The sequence below is a fragment of the Chinchilla lanigera genome, unplaced genomic scaffold (assembly GCF_000276665.1).
Source record: "Chinchilla lanigera isolate Chin_1 unplaced genomic scaffold, ChiLan1.0 scaffold00081, whole genome shotgun sequence".
Classification (NCBI taxonomy): Eukaryota; Metazoa; Chordata; class Mammalia; order Rodentia; family Chinchillidae; genus Chinchilla; species Chinchilla lanigera.
In genome coordinates this window covers 614631-632248 of record NW_004955482.1, presented here as the reverse complement: position 1 = coordinate 632248, position 17618 = coordinate 614631, and the positions used below count along the sequence as shown (strand labels likewise).

Below are 17618 nucleotides of genomic sequence, written 5' to 3'. Positions count from 1 at the left end.
GGCCTCCTCGGCAGGCGCAAGCTCCCGTTGTTGCTGCCGCTCGCGGGCCCGGCTCTGGAGCCGCTCGAGCAGCGCACGAGCCCGGCCGCCCGCCTCGGCTTCTGCCCCCTCCCGGCCGGCCGTCTCGGGGCCCCGGTACCGCGCGACGTGAAACAACGCCATGCCACCCAGTGCTGCAGCTGCTGCTCCGCGCGCAGTGATGATGCTCGGGAAAGGCCCCTCCCGTCGCGCGCCATGACGTCGCGAGCGCGCCGCGTGGCGTCACGGGCGCGCCAGCAGTGCAGTTAAAGACGCCAGGTTTTCCACGCGGCCGCCGGCGGCATGGAGCGGGAACCGGGTGCAGAGGGCGCGCGCCGGGCTCTGGGCCACCTGCTGCAGGCGGTGCTGGCGAGCCGCAGCGAGGCCAATGCCGTGTTCGACATCCTGGCCGTGCTGCAGGTGGGCGGGGCGCGTGTGAGGGCTGCGGCTGCTGGGACTCCGAGACCGGGTGCCGGGTCGGGGTGGGAGGCGTGAGGTCATGCAGGAGTGAAGTCACCCTGCCCGACCTCTCGGCACAGTCTGAAGACCCGGAGGAGATCCAGGAAGCAGTCCACACATGCAGCCGACTTTTTGGGGCTTTGCTGGAGCGGGGAGAGCTGTTTGTGGGCCAGCTGCCCCCCGAGGATACGGTCCTGGCAGGTGAGCGGCCTGGCGGTGTCAGGAGCGCTCCCCAAGGTCTTGAGGGAGTTTGGTCAGCACGGGCCAGCCCCAGGCGCTGCCAGCGGCGCGGGTCGGTGGGAGGACAGCCAAGCCACTCTGGAAGGGGCTGAGACTGTGCGTCCGCGGCCTGGTCTAAAAGGAGGGCAAAGAGTAGGATTTTGTGTTGTGTGTTGTGAATGTCACTTAAAATGTGAATATCACTTGAAATGTGAATGTCACTTAAAATGTGAATGTGAATGTTGTAAATGTCACTTAAAATTGGAATCGCGTCAGTTTTTGGGACATTCAGGTCCTGGGGTTAAGTGAGGGGAACGGACCCTGCCGCTGTGCACTAGGCTGGGGCACAGACCTGTTTCCCTCTTTGCAGGGTTCTGGGGATGGCTGGTCCCAGCCCGAGTCGAGGCTGCAGTGCCATTTCCAGCACGTGGCAAAGGGCAATGGGGGTGGGTCTGGCCTGGCGGTAACCACCAGCACTGGATGGCCACCCTAACCCCTACCTGCAGGGTCTCACGGAGCCATGCGCAAGTACAAGATCTGGATGCGACACCGCTATCACAGCTGCAGCAGTCACCTAGGCGAACTCCTGGCCCACCCCACCTTCAAGGTCAAAGTGAGTCTCGGGGTCATTGGACTCGTCTCAACTTTATTTGTCGCAGTATGCGTATTTCTGAGGCTTTCCATAACGTGAGCCCAGGGCCCTAGGTGGAGGGATACTTTCTGTGCTTGTTTAGGTAAGCTCCCGAAACACCGTCCCCACCCCACAGCTGTCTCACTAGCACCTGTCTCACGTCATGGTACTGTGGACAGCCCTGGAAACACTACGTTTGTAGCTATGGTTCTAGTACTGAGCCTTACAGTCCAACGGCCACCCCATTGGCTTTTCAAACATAAGCTTCCACGTGCATCCTGAGGGTTTGTGTGGCGTCTTCACAGTTGGGTGACAGGGAACAGACCTGGCCTCTGTGTGCTTCCTGGGTGTCTGGTTAGTATGATGAAATCATATCACTGTCACATCACCGTGTGGGCGGGGTATAGAACCAAGATACAGGATTTTGTCACCCTCTTGGGCAAGGTCTGGGCCTCACTGTGAGGGGTTCCTGGTGGGGTGAGCTCTCTGGGTCACTCTGTTGCCCACGTTTCTCAGGAGCTGGTGCTCAAGACCCTCATGAAGTTTGTGCAGCTGGAAGGGGTGCATCCCCTGGAGAAGCCCAAGTGGGAAGGCCAGTACCTGTTCCCCCGCAAGCTTTTCAGGGTGAGAACCTAGTCGCAGCCTGGAATAGCCAGGGAGGGGGCTACCTGAGCTAGTGATGGTGGATGTGACAGTCCCCACTTGTCCTGCTCTGAGAACCTTCCCCTGGCCGGGAGAGGGACCTGGCATGGTGTGTAGCTCATGGCACACGTGCAGCTCCCCACCTCCTCACGCTCAAGGGAAAAGTGCTCACCCACTCCTGCCCCCAGGCGGTGGTGGGAGGCCTGCTCTCTCCAGAACAAGACCACAGCCTGCTGCTTAACCAGTTCTGTGAATACCTGGAGTTTGATGATATCCGCTACCACACCATGCAGGCAGCCTCTGATGCTGTGGCCCAAGTCACCAGCCAGCATCCCAAGGTGAGGACAAGTGGATCCTGGGTGGGTGGGTGGTGCGAGCTGCACAAGGGTGCTCAGGCCAGGCTTCCTAGGTGTCCCTTGCTTTCTGGAACAACGCTTTCACCCTGCTGTCAGCCGTGAGCCTGCCCCACCAGGAGCGTGACATTTCCAACTTCTATGTGAAGCACGTGGGTGAGCGCTGGGAGGCTGAGGCCATGCCCGTTCTGCCCTGGTGGGAGCGGTAACAGAAGGGCCCATCTACCCCTGCATGCCAGCCGGGTAACCACTGGCTTCCTGCTGTCCTTACAGAGCCATCAGACATGTGGAAGGTCACTCATTTGAAGGTGAGAGGCATCAGGACCTGGGTATCCTCCCTGGCTAGGTAGAGTTTGACCCAACCTGGGCCCTCCTGGCTGGCTTTAGGCCAGGGGTTCCTCTGCCACTCATCTTCGAGGGCTTCATGGGTCCCTTTCTGTGCTGAGGCTCCTTCACCAGCAGGTCCAAGATCTGGTGCTTTGCACCTTGGCCTGGGGTCCTAATGTTTAGTGCCCAGGTGAGGGGGCCGGGGCTGTGTGGGGCTAGGGCCGTCCAGGGTGCGCTGAGCGGCCTGGCTCCATTGCAGGAGCATAGGAAGACGTTCCAGGCCATGTGGCTCGGCTTCCTCAAACACAAGGTAGGGCCCTGGGATGGGACCACTGGAATGGGACCACTGGGATGGGACCACTGGGTTACGGGGGCTGGGGGAGGTTGGCCGTGCCCTGATGCCCATGTCCATGCCAGCTGCCCCTCAGTCTCTACAAGAAGGTCCTGGTGACCATGCATGACACCATCCTGCCCCACCTAGCTCAGCCCACTCTCATGATCGACTTCCTCACCAGTGCCTGTGACGTGGGTGAGTGGGTGCTGCCAGGCTGGGGGTGTGGGCAGGGGTGACGGGTGGAGGTCTGCAGGCTGGTAGAGGCTAGACTTCTCCTGTGTCGGTCTTGGGTGCAACATTGTGGCTGATGCTCAGCTCCTGCTGCTGCATTTCTGACTGGGACAGGGCAGAGGGTGGGTGGGCAGCCACCTGGGCCTTGTGCCCGGCTGGGTGTTGCTCTGGGCCTGAGATCCAGGGCCATCTGTCTGCAGGGGGTGCCATCAGCCTCTTGGCCTTGAACGGACTTTTCATCCTGATTCACCAGCACAACCTGTGAGTGTCGTGGGGCCAGGGCTGGGGAAGCTGGCCGAGGGAGGGGCTGGAGACACAGTTCCCTGGGGCCTGGTTTGTCTTTCCACCAGTGGCTTGCCCATGTGGCCCTGTGGTCCTTCCCTGCAGGGAGTACCCCGACTTCTACCAGAAGCTCTATGGTCTCCTGGACCCCTCCATCTTCCATGTCAAGTACCGGGCCCGTTTCTTCCACCTGGCCGACCTTTTCCTGTCTTCCTCGTGAGTCCTGGGATGGGCCCCGTGTGTCTGAGGAGGCCCCACCTGGCCTCTGAGCTGCCGAGAGGGGGAAGAGGGGCCCAGCCTCAGCCAGGGCAGGAAGGGGGCCGCTGGTTTCTGATGCCCCCTCCCTGCCCAGCCATCTCCCTGCCTACTTGGTGGCAGCCTTTGCCAAGCGCCTCTCCCGCCTGGCGCTGACAGCGCCCCCCGAGGCCCTGCTCATGGTGCTACCCTTCATCTGCAACCTGCTGCGCAGACACCCGGCCTGCCGCGTCCTGGTCCACCGCCCTCGGGGCCCTGGTGAGTTGGGTGGGCCAGATGTCTGGTGAGGGCCCTGCTGGGCCCCTTGTCCCAGAAGACAGGGTGGCAGATGGGCTGGATCTCATTCCTAGAGCTGGATGCTGACCCCTACGACCCTGAGGAGGAGGACCCTGCAAAGAGCCGGGCCCTGGAGAGCTGCCTGTGGGAGCTGCAGGTGAGGGTGCCGTGGTCCCAGAGAGTGTACCCGCCCCGTTCCGGGCCCTGTGCAGCCCAGGTCACCCTGGTTACTTGGGGCCGCTTCCTGAAGCTCTGCTCTGATGAGGGCTCGTTAGGACAAAGCCGCCCACGTCTGGGCTCTGGGGCGCTTTGTGTCCCTTTGCACCTGTGCTGGGCGTGTGCAGCACAGACGGCGCAAGGCCCGAGGCCCTGACACACTTTGGCCCTGCAGACTCTCCAGCAGCATTACCACCCCGAGGTGTCCCGAGCTGCGAGCGTCATCAACCAGCCACTGTCTGTCCCCGAGGTCAGCGTCACGCCGCTCCTGGGGCTCACAGCGTATGAGGTGAGTGTGGGGCGCAGGGCAGGCAGGGCTCCCAATGCAGCCAGGCCTGATGGTCCTGTCCTCTTCAGATCTTCGAGCGGGACCTGAAGAAGCAGCTGCCCGAGTCGGTGCCACTGGAGTTCATCCCCGCGCAGGGCCTGCTGGGCCAACGGGAGGGCATCTGCGCCCAGCTCTTCACACTCAGCTGACCCCACCCCCCACTCCAATAACTGGTTTTGTGGCAGAAGTGTCTGCACTCAGCAGAGGGAGCAGGGCACTGGCCAGGTGGGGAAGGGCACCTGGTGCAGGAGTGGCAGAGCCGCGGCAGTGGTGTGGGGCGACAGCAGCCTGGTGACACCTGCTGTGCGCTCTCGCGGCAGCGGAATGATGGTTCTTTGGGGGAGCAGGGTGGGTGTGCAGTTGAGACGCTCGGGGTCACCTTGCCCTCGCCTTTGCCATGGCTGCGGGTGCACAGGGTCCACGGTTGTCCACTCCCACCCCAGCCTGTCCTTGGCCCAGCCCTGCGTACCCCAGGGAAAGTTTTCTGTAGGACTCCTGCACGTGGGGGCAGAGGCGAGTGCCCCACTCCCAGGCTCGGGCAGCTTCTGCCCACGAACCCCCTGTGAGCCCCATGTGCCCTGCCCACCCAGGCCCTTCTCCAGGGACGGTGGCCCTGCACTGTCTTTTCCCTGTCTGTGTGGTCTGGAGGGGCTGCTCTGGGAGCCGGGGGCCCTGCTTGTGGTCCGTGGGAACCTCGGGGCACAGCGGTGGTAGAGCAGAGGTGCTTCCTGCTGTGGGGTTTGGGGACACAACACTGGCTTCCCAGTCACCTTCCTCAGCCACCCTCAGGCAGTTGGGCTCCTGCCACGGGCCCTAGGCACCAGGCGCCCCGCCCAGACGGCTTTGCCCTGATTGCCCCAGGGTGCATACCCCAGTTTAAGCCTGGCCTTGGGGAGCCCCTGCATGCCTTGTCAGTGTTGCACATTGCCGCCAGCTGCGGGGAGGCCTGGCTGTGTGCCCCACCCCCGCCCCACCCCTCAGCTTAGGGTTGTGGGGCAGCAGCCTGGGACCGAGGAGCTGACATCCTGAGCTTTTGCAGCCACCGGGTCCACCACAGGCCGCATGGGACAGCCGGAGCCTCTGGCTTCATGAGATGCGGAGGAAGATGAAAGTCGGGGCCGCCAAGCACCTCAGGTGCTGCCATGCACATGCCCCGGCTTCTTGTGGGCTGAGAACGGGAGCCGCTCACCCACTGCCTAGTGCCCTCCCAGCCTCACACGCTCCCCGCCCCCTGGGTTGCACACCTGGAAATGCTCACAGTCCTGAACCTGTCACCTCCTCTCTCGAGCCAGAGTGTTTGAAAACCACTTCATAAAAACCCAGACCCGGGAGAAGCCGTGTTTAACGTGGATGTGTACTGTGCGGCCTTTGGGATGTTGGAAACCAAAGTTAGATACACGCATGAAGTTGACTTTGCTCAAGCACTCAGGTAGCTGGGTGTGGTGCGGGGCTGAGGTCCCAGCTGCTTGGGAGGCTGAGGCAGGAGGACTACCTGGGCCAAGCAGTCCCTCCATCCGTGGCAGGGGAGGCAGTTCCAGGGTTTGGGGTGACCCCTTGTGCATCCGCTTCCTGTTGCAGTAGTAGCAGCAGCTGGTAACCCCTCAGTGCCCAAGTCTAAGGGCCATGCGGTTTACCGTGGCCTGTGTTGGGCCGCTGGGTTTCCCAGGCACCTGCTGTGTGCAGGAGCTGGGCTTTGAGCCCTGGTCCTCCCTCACCCGGGGCCAGGACAGCAGCCCCTAACTCTTCTCTGCGCCTCCTGACACGGCTGTAGCGTGGCTGCTGGACAGTCAAGTTGCAGTCGCACGGCAACACCCATGTCTGGTGAGGTGTGGTGACAAGTTGCAGTGGGCATCTGGGTGGGTTTCAGCATGGAACTGCAAGGAGCCCAACATCTGTCTGCCCATCTTCGTGTGCCCACGACACCTGGCTGCCCCTGGGACCTCATCTCTTACCCCCAGATGCTGCCAGCCTCGCTCCTGGACCAGCAAGGGCCGCTTGGTGCTGTGGCCGCTACGAGAGTTGCTTTAGGAGTTTATTGTGCTGCACACGGCTGCTGGGGAGGCACGTCACCCCCACACAGGCAGTGTGAGGACAAGGGTGCTGGTGCTGCTGAGAGTGACCAGGGCTGTGAGCCCGTGCGGCTGCACCCAGTGCAGCTACCTGCGGGGCTGCCATGTTAGGAATGCGTCCCTGTCACTGAGGCCCCATAACACCCAGCCTCAAGACTGGAGACCCGGCTAGGCCTTGCGGACGCCCAGGAGGGGGGCCTGTGCGAGGTTGTGGCCCCCACGAGTGAGGGCAGTGGGGGCCTGTCCACATGCTGTAGCGCAGGAAGTCACCTCGGGTTTCCTACCTGTCCCTGGCGTCCGGCGGAAGCGCGTCTGCCTGGCCTGAGTTGTTCTGGAAGCGTGCGGCAGGTGGTGTGTGGTGCTGCGTGCCTCCCCAGCCCGCCCCCTCCCGCCCATGGGCTGCTGTCCTGTGCCAGACCCTGTGCACTGGCGCTGAGCCCGTGGGTTGGAGGCGCCCAGCTCTGGAATCCCCGTCCGAGAGCCTCACTGAACTCCCCTGTACGCGCACCTTCTGCAGAGATGGCTCGGAGTCCCCCTGAGCCTTCCTGGGCCACGCCTGTCACCCTGGCTCCTCTCCCCCTCTACACGTTTAGAAAACTTGGTTTCTGAGGCAGCAGCCACGTAGACAAGGGAGCCATCAGAACCAGCACACAGAGGCCCGGCCCGGCCTAGAGCAGGCGGAGCGGGAGGCCCGCAGCCGTGGCTCCAGCTCTGGGAAGACTCTGCGGTAGCAGCGGCGCCAGCCAAAGCGCGTTATAGCCCAGAGCCCCGGGAAGTGAACCACATCTGTCTGTAACTAATAGATGCCACACTGATTTCATCCCACCAGACCCAGCTGCTCAGCACTGCGCAGCCAGGGCCCTGCGGTGCCCCCAGGGTTGGTGTCTGCAGGAACTGCAGGCCCTTGCCCGCGGGGTCGCTCTGTGTCCTCACAGCCTGGCAGGAGGGTTTCCAGGCTTCCACACCTGCACCAGTGCTGGCTGCATCCCTTCATCTGTCAGGCATTCGCCTCTGCCATCCTGTTGTCGCCGTCTTCCCCTCCCCCATCTACAGCCACTTTCGGCTATCACGTGTCAGCCCATCCTTCCGTCCACCTGTCATCACAAACCTGTGTATGTACCTGCCGTCTGTCTACCATCCATCGCCTGCCTCTGCTGGGCCGTCTGTCCATCCTGCAGCTGTCCCTCACCTGCCATACCTGTGTGTATCGTATGTGTGTGTGTGCACTGTGGCGCCTGTCTTACCTGCAGATCTATGTGTACCTGTGGGTGTATCTGTCTCCAGACCTATCTGTAGGCATGTCGAGGTACATTACCTGTGTGCGTCTCCCGTGGGTGTGGCAGTGTGTCGTGTTCAGGGTCTGTGCTTGTCTTGGTCACATGCCTAGCTGCTAGGATACGGTACCTACACGCACAGGTGCAGGAGCTCAAGCTTTGGCAGTCTCAGTCCTTGTGTGGTCAGCTGCTCCGAGGCAGGGCGGTGTGGCTCGGCAGCTCAGAGAGGGACAACTGCTCAGGGTACGGGGGACAGGAGACTGAAGGGGAGCAGGGAGGGAGAGGCACTCTTCCGGGCCACACCCCAGTGACCACCTCTCCAACCAGACTCCCCAGCAGCACGGCAGCCCCAGCCCCGTGATCCAGTCTTCCACAAGGCTATGAGGCCACTGAGCTGCGACCCTTAGCGGTCCGCCCTGTGTGTGCACCCAGATGCGCGTGTGCCTGTGCAAGGACACGTGTGTGTCACTGTGCACGTCTGTGTGCTGGGTTTCCCGGCCTCTGAGCGGCGAGCGATGACCTGTCCCTCATCATGACCCGCCTTCTCTCAGGGTCCTGCTTCAGTGAGGAGGTGGGCCGGGAAGACCTGGCTGTGGAGGGGAGCTCTGGGGCTGAACCTGCAGCTGGGGTGTGGGGTGCTGTGGCCCAACAGGCATCCTGGTCAGCAGGGCAGGGAGCGGCCCCCGTTACCCACTGTGCTGGGGCCCCTGGTGGTTTTGAGCAGCATCCTTTGCTTCATCTGGGGCTCACACACTTAGGGGTCTCCCTAATGGAAAGGTGGGAGGGGCGGGGCAGCTGCCCAGCCAGGGTCTGACCCAGGACACCTGTGCCTGACCTCCTGTCCTGGCCCCACCCACCTCCGTGTGAAGTTGTGCGTGGTGGCAGATGCCCTGCTGGCTGACACCCTGCTGGCCCTGGGGCGCAGTCTGAGGTCTCCCTGCCCCACCAGGCTCCCAGATGGCTCGCTGCCCGCAGAGCCCCAGTGGCAAAGCTGGTGCTCTGGGGAGCCTTGCTCTGGGATTGTCTCATCAGGTCAACCTGGGAAGGCAGGCTGAGATGGCTGGCACCGCTGCAGTCCAGGAGCCTCTTCAGCCCAGCGCCAGACCTGCCCCTCCCTTATCCACAAGGTGGCCTTGGGTGGACAGGCGGCACTGTCCCCTGCTTTCCCTCAGTGAGTCATTGGCACCTTCGCGGCCTTGCCGGGGGTTTTGAATGAGCAGTTGTGAAATCGGAGCTGCAGCACTAGCAGTGCTGTTCTGGGGCTGAGTCGCCGTAAGGGCCGAGCCCTGCCATCCCCCCTGTCCCTGTGTCCCCCAGTAAGGGTGCTGCACACGTAAGGATCTGGGCTGGACCCACTTCCCTGCAGCCACTTTCAAGGAACCCTGGTGTGGGGCCAGGAACCAGAGCAAGGACAGCTGCTCAAAATACCAGGAAACCAGTGGATAACGGTCACCCCATCCCCCGCAAGAGCCCACACGCACACAGCCCGGGGGCAGGACTCTGGCCGGCGCCCAGCAGTTTTGGTCCCAGAAGGGCTTGGACACAGTGACGCTTGCTCTAAATCCTCGCTGGACAGAAGCGCCTGCTCTGCTCGAGCTTTGCTCTGCGTCCTCACCTGCTGCGGGCTTCCTCCGCCACTCTGCACAGATGTCCCTGCCCAGGCGGCTCCCCTAGGGCAGAGACGACCTTTTACCACAGCCCTGCCTAGGCCCACGCGCCGCTTGGTGTCACCTCCTGTCCCAGGGGGAGATGTGGGGCCGAAGCCTCACCGTGTGTCTTCCTGTCACTCTGCGGCCTCCCAGGGACTCGGAGAGCCACTCACTTCTCTGCAGCCTCCAGAGGCCCTGTGCGCTCTGGCAGCCTGGCGAGCCCTGACCTCTGACCTCTGCTTACTCCAGTCACATCTCCCTCCCTGGCTCTGGCCAGACCCTGGTGACCAAACCCAAGGCCAGCCCCAGTGACCAAGGCAACCTCTCCCTTCTCCACCTGCAGCAACCCTCGGCACGGCCCCCACCAGCCTGTGCCCAGCGCCACCTGCCCGTGTGACCGTGGCCTCTGCCCCACATCCTGCGTCCCTGGGGTCTTCTTCTGGGCATTGGAGACATTAACCTGCTGTCACTGTAGGTCAGGAAGCTCCCTAAAGCAGTTCTGGCTTGCATTCTGGTGAGGGGGAGAGACTTAGAGGGTCCTGCGGGCTGGGCCGGGAGCAGGGAGTCAGTGCCAGGCGGACCGTGGTGGGAGGACTATCGGTGGACTTGCGGGGAGGCTGAGGCGCACTCCCACGAGGCCTGAGGCTCCTGGCACGACGTGGCCTCGCCCTGCGTCTGAGGGGAGCCCTGTCAGGGATGCAGGGGTGGAGGCAATGTGGACACTGCCACTGACTGCCCCAGCAGAGACCTGGACCCACCACTCGCCTTGCATTTAAAAAACAATCATTTCTTAGTACAAAGTGCATTTTTATTCTAGAATAACTGTAGAAATTGTAATAACTATAACTTTTAAGTGACTGACAGTTGCTGATGTTATTCCATAGTTATTAGTTATAATGACAATTTTTTTTTTAATTTGGTCTTTTTGAGACAGGGTCTCGCTATGCAGTTCAGACTGGCCTTGAGCTCACTTTGTAGCCCAGGCTGGTCTCGAACTCGTGACAATACTCAGCCTTGTGAGTGCTGGGATTACAGGTGTGTACCACCACACCCGGCACAACAATCTTAATAATTGAAAACGGTAAATAGTATTTTCTCCGGTGTAAAACCGGAGCCAAGTGAAGATCTGAAAGTGTTGTTCTGACCCACGGCCGCTGTGGGTTCAGGTCCCAGTGCCCACCTTTCGCGTGTGGGTACAGGGATTCCACTGGCTAAGCAGCGTGTGTTAGGTGCTGTCGAAGCAAAACCTGCGTCTGCTGAGGAATGGTTTACACGCAGTAAAACGGGCTTGGAAGACACTCCCTCCAGGTTTCCATTTTCTCCAGACTGACACGGTGGGGGAGACCCAAGTGCCGTGAGCTTTCCCCCAGCTGCAGGAGCCCCAAGGAGCCCCAGCGGGGCAGCTCCTCCCAGCCTGTGATGGGCCGGGAGCTGTCCCTTAGTGGATACCGTGCCCTGTCAGTCTGCCCCTTTCTTCGTGCCCTGGGGTTGTCTGACGTCCACTGCTTAGGCCGACCGCCCAGCCTGCTCTGGAGGCGCCGTGCGGGTCCCTGTGTCTCCCTGGGCCCCAGTGTGCAGAGGGAAGTTCCCCAGCCAGACCCTTTGCCCCAGCTTCCGTCAGGGTTGTCTCTGTAGCCCAGGGGGTGGGCCTGGCTCCTCCTGGACCCTCATGGGCAGTGGAACTTCAGGGAGGCCCCTCTCCCTCGCTGCCCCAGTGTCCCCATACACAGAGCGAGTGTTCGCACCGCCCTCCTTCCCAGGCTTACTGTAAGGACCAGTGTCCCCTCCTGCAAGTCCCAGAGTAGCAGGTGCTGTGTGTTCACCATGATCGCCACTACCTGCCGCTGCTGCTGCCGCCGTTCCTGCAGGCTACAAGTTCCTCTCAGGCGCAGCATCCCAGGGTCTCCGCCGGGTCCCCTAACGTCCCCACTGGGTCCCCTAACGTCCCCGGCTTGCGCCCCCTCAGAGCGCGGGGTTCAGAGGACTGGTGCAGTGTGGTCCATCCGCCCTGACTGTCAGCAGCCCTGGAAGTGGGGTGTGGGGTGGGGGCTGCCTTCAGCTGGCCTGAGGACGCCTTGTTCAGGCTCTGGGCAGACGCAGAGGCAGTGAGGCCACGGGGTCCACAGGCAGGGGTGCAGACCCACAGATGCAGGGGCACTGGGCCAGCACTGCACACGCTGAACCACACACACAAATACCACGAGTGTCAGGTATAAAACCTCATCACAGTGTGGGTCTCAGGATTGATCGCTGTGTGCATAACTACCCCAGTCAAAAGTAAAACACAGACAACTGAGCATGGTGGTACACACCTGTAATCCCAGCACTCAGGAGGCTGAGGCAGGAGGATCGCTGTGAGTTTGAGACCAGCCTGGGCTACCAAGGGAGCTCAATTCCAGCCTGAACTGCCTAGGAAGACCTTGTCTCAAAAAGACCAAAAAAAAAAAAAAAAAGACAAAAAGAAAAAATAATAATAAAATAATAAAATAAATAAAAAATAAAATGCAGACAAAGGAGGCCAGACATCTGTCGTCAAAGGGCTTGGTGGTCATAGCCCGCGTCATGGGGAGGAGCTGCTCTAGGCACTGGGGCATGGGGCACGTGGGGGCACAGGGCTCTGAGCGCCAGTGTTGCCCCTGTGGCTGCTTCTGCCCTGGGCTCAGTGCTCCTTCTGCTTGTGCTGTGCACACTCACACACTGCACACATGCTACATGCCAAGCACGTGCTCCAAGCGTGCTCAGTTACATGCCATGATCTCCCTAGAGTGAGCCTCAGTACCCCCCACCAGCCACAGGTCCACCTCTCCACACACCTGCCCGTCCGCTTACTGCACAGGGAGCCCCGGGGGCCTCGCTGAAGCCCTGGTCGCCTGTGCGAGGCGCCTGCAGGTGCAGCTTGGCTCCACCCGAGGCTAGGTCCCCAACACGCAGCCCAGCGGGGTGCTGAACAGGACCCTCTCCTTTCCACCCCACTTCCTCTGGGCAGGGAACCGACGTCCTGGTCTGGCTGCCCTGTCAGGGGAGGGGTTGGGGATTCTTTGTGGAGTTGAGGATGCGCCCCTCCTTGGTGCCTATTTTCCTGAGAGGTTTCTGTCAGGCCTGGCCTGAGAGTGACCTGGGAGAGAACTTCATGCTGTGACAAACAATACCTCGCCTGCTACTGACCATGGCCTGCCCCCTGCAAACAAGGAGCCTAAGGACATTTAGGGCCAGACCTGAGGTCTTCAGGTCTGGAATTGAGCTTCCTTCCTTTCTATCTACGCTAGTGCCTGTGCTGATTGTCCGTGTAGTTTTGCTGTTGTTTTTGGAACTGGGACTCGAACTCAGGACCTTGTGCTTGCCAGGTGGGCGCTGTGCAGTTGAGCAACATCTCCGGCCCCATGTCTATGCAGTTTTGACTTCAAACCCTTCATCCAGTTTATTTGAAACTGCGACCCCAACGCTAACCTTGTAGACCCTCAGCCTCCTCTCAGAGAGCAGCTGCCGGCCCTCCAATGCCGGCCTGCCTGCACGCCTCGGAGTAAAATCTCCCTTTTCCCACAGCCTTGGTCTCCAGGAGATGCTCACACTGCCAGTTCCTGACAGCTTCCCCTTACCGTGGGTGCACGCTGGGTTTTATCAGATGCCTTTTCTGTAGCAATTGGCAGATTAGGTTTCTTTTCCCTTGTGCTGGCTACGCCATAGGCTACACTGAGTTTTGAACACGAGTAGCCGTAGTCCCAGAACCACCCCTGTTCTGGGCGAGTGAGGGTTTCCCACATTGCTGATATTTTGCTAAGGAGTTTGCATCGATGTCCATAGGGGCTATTGGTCTTTTTCTTCCATTCCTTTTTTAATTTGGGTATCTAGATATAACTACATTCATAAATGAATCAGAAAGTTGCTGCTTTACTGTTTTGGGAAAGATTTTCATAGAATTGGTGCTGATTTATACTAGTGTTTGGTAGAATTTCCAAGCCCCGTGGCTCTGGAGCTTCGTCTCTCGAGAGTTCTGTAGCTGTGGACTCAGTCTTTCTCTTCGTGGGACAGGGGTGTCGGCTGTCCCCGTCAGACTGGGGACCTGGTCTGCCCCTGGTTGTCCCCCGGGTCTCCTGCTTCCTCCTGGTGCTGGGCCACCCTGGCCAGGGTTTCACCGGTTTTCACGGTGTCTTCGAGAAACAGCTCCTTCCCCGGCTTCCCGCACTGCTTTTCTGTTTGCAGCTTCGTGTTTTCTGCCCTGCGTTGTCCCTTGCCGTCTGCCTGCCATGAGTGCCTCTCGGTTTGTTCCCTTGTTTCCTGGGGCAGGAGCTAGAGGGCTGACTTGGTTTGGGTGTTGCTACCACCCCGCCACCGTCTGTGGGTCTCAGCTTCTTCAGCTCCAAGCCTGGGCCCAATGAGGTGCCTACCGCCTGGCTGCCGGGTCCCCGTCCCTCAGCCCAGCGTCCTCCATCTTCCTATCAGAGCCTTGTGCCGTGTGGAGGAATGCAGACAGAAGCACCGTCCGTCGTCCAGGATGTGGGTCCACAGGGCTGGGGATAGAGCTCAGTGGAATAAGCGCTTGCCAGGATGTGGGTCCTGTTCTGCTCTGTGCTGACGCTGAGGGTCCATGTGACGCCACGGCTGCTCTGTCCCCTTTGCAAGTGGCTTTGTTTACTCTCTTGGACTGTGCTAGCGAAAAGCCCAGCTGGGCGTGGTGGTGCATCCCTGCAATCCCAGCACTTGGGAGGCTGAGGCAGGAGGATGCTGTGAGTTTGAGGCCAGCCTGGGCTGCATAATGAGTCCAGCACACCGTGCCTCCTGATGGGCAGGTGAACCTGCTGCCTGGTGACTTTACTTGCAATGGCTCCTGCTACCCTCTGGGTTCTCCTGGAGGCCACCCCCAGGAGACTCTGGAGTCACTTGCCGTCTCCAGCCCTGCTGCTTCTCTCCAGGCGCTAAAGAATCCCTGTCGGCACTGGTGCTGCGGCCACTGCTCTGGCCTGGGCTGCTCCCTGCACTTCTGAGGTGCTTTGCAGTTTTCTGTTGGTGTCGACCGTTTGGGGGCAGGGTGGGGGCTGGCAGCGTTGTGGCACTGGGAGTGGCGACATCTCCCCCCAGCGCCGAGAGACACAGGCACTGCTCGGGCTATAGAGCTGCCATCCCCACCGTGTTGGCCCACAACGGTGGCCTTGTGCAGCCGTGCTGACGAAGGGCGTTTCTGGGGTTCCGGCCTCACGCTGCGCCTTCACCTGTGAAGCACGCCCTGTCTGTCAGGGTTAGCCTGGGCCAGTGGCTTTTCGTCCTGTTAAAATGACTGTCAGTGCTTAAAAGGGCAGAAAGGTGTGCTGATTGGCCTCCGGCCCCTTTCCCGCCTGGGCAGCTGAGCTGCACCTCCATGGGTGTCTGGGCAGCTGTTGTCCGGGGTGGGGGTACGCACCGCAGGGTTCTGGGACTCTGGGCCCACTGGGAACTCCTGGCCTTGGGGGCACTGGGGGCCTGGCCTACAGATGCTGGTGGTCACTTCCTCTCCTGCTCCTGAGCCCAGCCGTGCTGTCTGACCCCGCCATCCCCCAACCCAGGGAATGGGGGGCCACTCCGACCTCTGTGTAATGCAGGGCCCAGGCCTCGGTGGTGGAAGCAGGACCTGGCCAGCTCCCGGCGCCCCTTTCCTCCCTGAGCCCACAGGCTCCCAGCTTGCCAGGGGCAACACTGCCTCCGGTGGCTGGATGAGGACATCACATGCGAGTTACTGTGAACACCCTGGGTGGGCTGACCCTGGGACAGGGCCAGGCCACAGTCTCGGGCGGGGGCAGAGGGGGCGGCAGAGCCAGAGCACCCAACCCTCTCTGGCCGCCAGCCACACCCCACACCAGCTGGATCCTGCCTCCTCCCCACCCCGAAGCTGGGAAGTCCCTTGGCCTTCTTGCGGCTTCTCAGCCCGGCCGCAGCAAACCCGTGCGGGATGCTGCATGCGGGAGCTGCCCACCTGCCCTGCTGGCCCAAAATCCGGCTCTGCCCAGATACCAGGGTCCCCGTCTGTCCCCAGCCTCGGAGCCCACGCCAGTGTGGAGAGCCGAGGTCCTGTGGCCGCTGCACAGTCTCACTCCCGGAGACCCCTCCCCCTCAACCTCACCGGCCCCCCTGGTCACCTCCGCCGGTGCTGTACCCTGGCCTGAGGGTGTGTGTCTCCTGGTTTGCGAGGTCCCCGCCATCTCCAGGAATCGCCTGTCCTCCATTCACCTGAGGAAAGGGGCCAGCTGCGAGGCGGAGGGCAGTCCGTCCAGCACCAGTGACAGCGCCCACGGCAGCGAACCGGTTGAGGCCGGAAAAGCAAACTTGCTCTCCGCGCGGAGTTCTCCACAGACAATTTAGAAAATGCCACTGGGCGTGGTGGTGCATGTCTGTGATCCCAGCACCAGGGAGGCTGAGGCAGGAAGATCTCTGTGAACGCAAGGCGAGCCTTATATACATAGAAACTGAGACTCTGTCTCAAAAATATAATAGAGATCCTGGTTTCTCCCAGCCCCCAGAAAACCCTGGAGCGAGTGTCCCTCCTCCTCCTCCTCTTTTTTTTTTTGTTGTTGCTTCTTGTTTTGTTCTTGTTTTTTGAGACAGGGTCTCGATATGTAGTCTAGGCTGGTTTTGAGCTCACTATGTAGCCCAGATTGAGCATGAACTCCCAGCTATCCTCCTGCCTCAGCCTCCCAAGTGCTGGGATCCAGGCATGCCCCACCATGCCCAGCCTTGTCCTCCTTGTGGGCAAGGAAGCAGGGATCCGGCACCCACTCCCTGCAACTCCCGCTGCGGTGCGGCCTCCACGCACCCCCTACCCCGGGGTTGTCTCCCCCTTGCTGCAGGCTTGGGGACTGCAGGAGCCCCATGGGTCCCTGTGGTTCCTCGGCGGACCTCAGGGCGCCGCTTCCCCAGGCCCAGCTGCAGACAGCATGGCTGTAGATGATTCATCGAACAGCGGTGCTTCCGTCAGGAGCCCAGGGCACGTTGTCTCCCTTGGGAGTGAGCGGGGGAGGGAGCCCCCGTCTGTAGCTGCGTCCCTGAGCCACCCCGCTGTCGCTCCTGGCCTGCCCTGAGGTCTGGCTGCAAATGGGCTGTTTTGCACAAATGTGGATTTTTCTGAATTCGCTGCAGGGCCAGTTTATACCTGCACTGATGAAAGGCACAGGCAAGCCGTTAGCTTTTATTACATTGTTTGCTTCACCTTTGCCGTGTGAAACACAGCCATCGCTTCAAAGGAACAGAAAAACCAACTAGGCAGGTGGGCGGGAAACACTTGGGCCCCTGGGTCGGGTGGCCCTGCGGCCCTTGGCCCTGGCCCCTGCCTGCTGCGGTGGACGAGGCTGGTCAGAGCTGCACCTCCGCCCCAGCCACGCGGCGCCCCTCCCTCCCCACTCGTCCTCTCTCCTGTCCTCCCTGCACCCTTCCCTCCCCTTCCCCAGGTCTGCTTCTGCACAACCTGTCGTGGTGACCTTGTCCTGAGCTGGACCTGGCATAGGCCCCACGCAGTGCCCTACACTGAGGGCTCCGTGGTCACAGCGTCCAGGGAAACTGCTGCGACCCGTGGAGCTGGCCTGGGCTGCACCAGCCTCTTGGCATTTCGGGGTGATCTGGGCCGGAGGAAGGGCTTTCCGGGCGTGGGCTGGCAGAAGCCCTGTGGAGACAAGGTTAGGGTCCTTGGCTCTTGTGGAGATGGGAAGGCGCTTTGGGTCCCGGGGAGGAGAAGCTGCAGGTGTGGGGGCCAGGCCAGAGCCACAGGGTTCTGGAGGGACACGCGACCGACCTTCTGGGGTGAGAGGAGGCCGCACAGCCTGACAGGGCCGGAGGGGCCACACCGGCCCCGCCCCTTTGTAGTCTCCTTGCAGTGTGGGCGGGGACGCTGTGTCCTGACCCCAGGGTGAGAGTCAAGGTGGCCGCTCCTTGTCTCCCCGCTGCCGGACAGGCATAGGGATGTGGGCAGCCAGCCCCCCAGACAACACATGCGTTTTCCTGAAAGGCTGGAGAGGAGCTGTCTCTGGCTCTGGGGACTGTGCAGCAACGCCCAGCAGCACCCTCCACCCCGAAGTAGCTGTGGACAATGTGAAC

At 61.2% G+C, this 17618-nt stretch overlaps 2 protein-coding genes across 2 annotated transcripts in view; one reads left to right on the top strand and one right to left on the bottom strand.

The window, feature by feature from the left end:
• Nucleotides 1-219, bottom strand: part of Ddx51 (DEAD (Asp-Glu-Ala-Asp) box polypeptide 51) — a gene marked incomplete in the record, with an annotated part of 4930 nt that extends 4711 nt beyond the window's left edge. The window contains 1 exon segment of the mRNA XM_013503597.1: nucleotides 1-219. Within this exon segment, the coding sequence (XP_013359051.1) occupies nucleotides 1-162 (162 nt within the window).
• A 31-nt stretch (nucleotides 220-250) lies between these two features.
• Nucleotides 251-5902, top strand: Noc4l (nucleolar complex associated 4 homolog). The gene is made up of 15 exons (XM_005402960.2): nucleotides 251-438; nucleotides 558-678; nucleotides 1203-1309; nucleotides 1844-1951; nucleotides 2158-2307; nucleotides 2379-2478; nucleotides 2596-2630; nucleotides 2909-2959; nucleotides 3067-3178; nucleotides 3415-3475; nucleotides 3602-3712; nucleotides 3849-4009; nucleotides 4102-4184; nucleotides 4419-4532; nucleotides 4601-5902. Exons 1-15 carry the CDS (start codon nucleotides 322-324, stop codon nucleotides 4718-4720), a joined length of 1551 nt encoding a protein of 516 aa, XP_005403017.1. The 5' UTR covers nucleotides 251-321; the 3' UTR covers nucleotides 4721-5902.
• Nucleotides 5903-17618: the final 11716 nt, after the last annotated feature.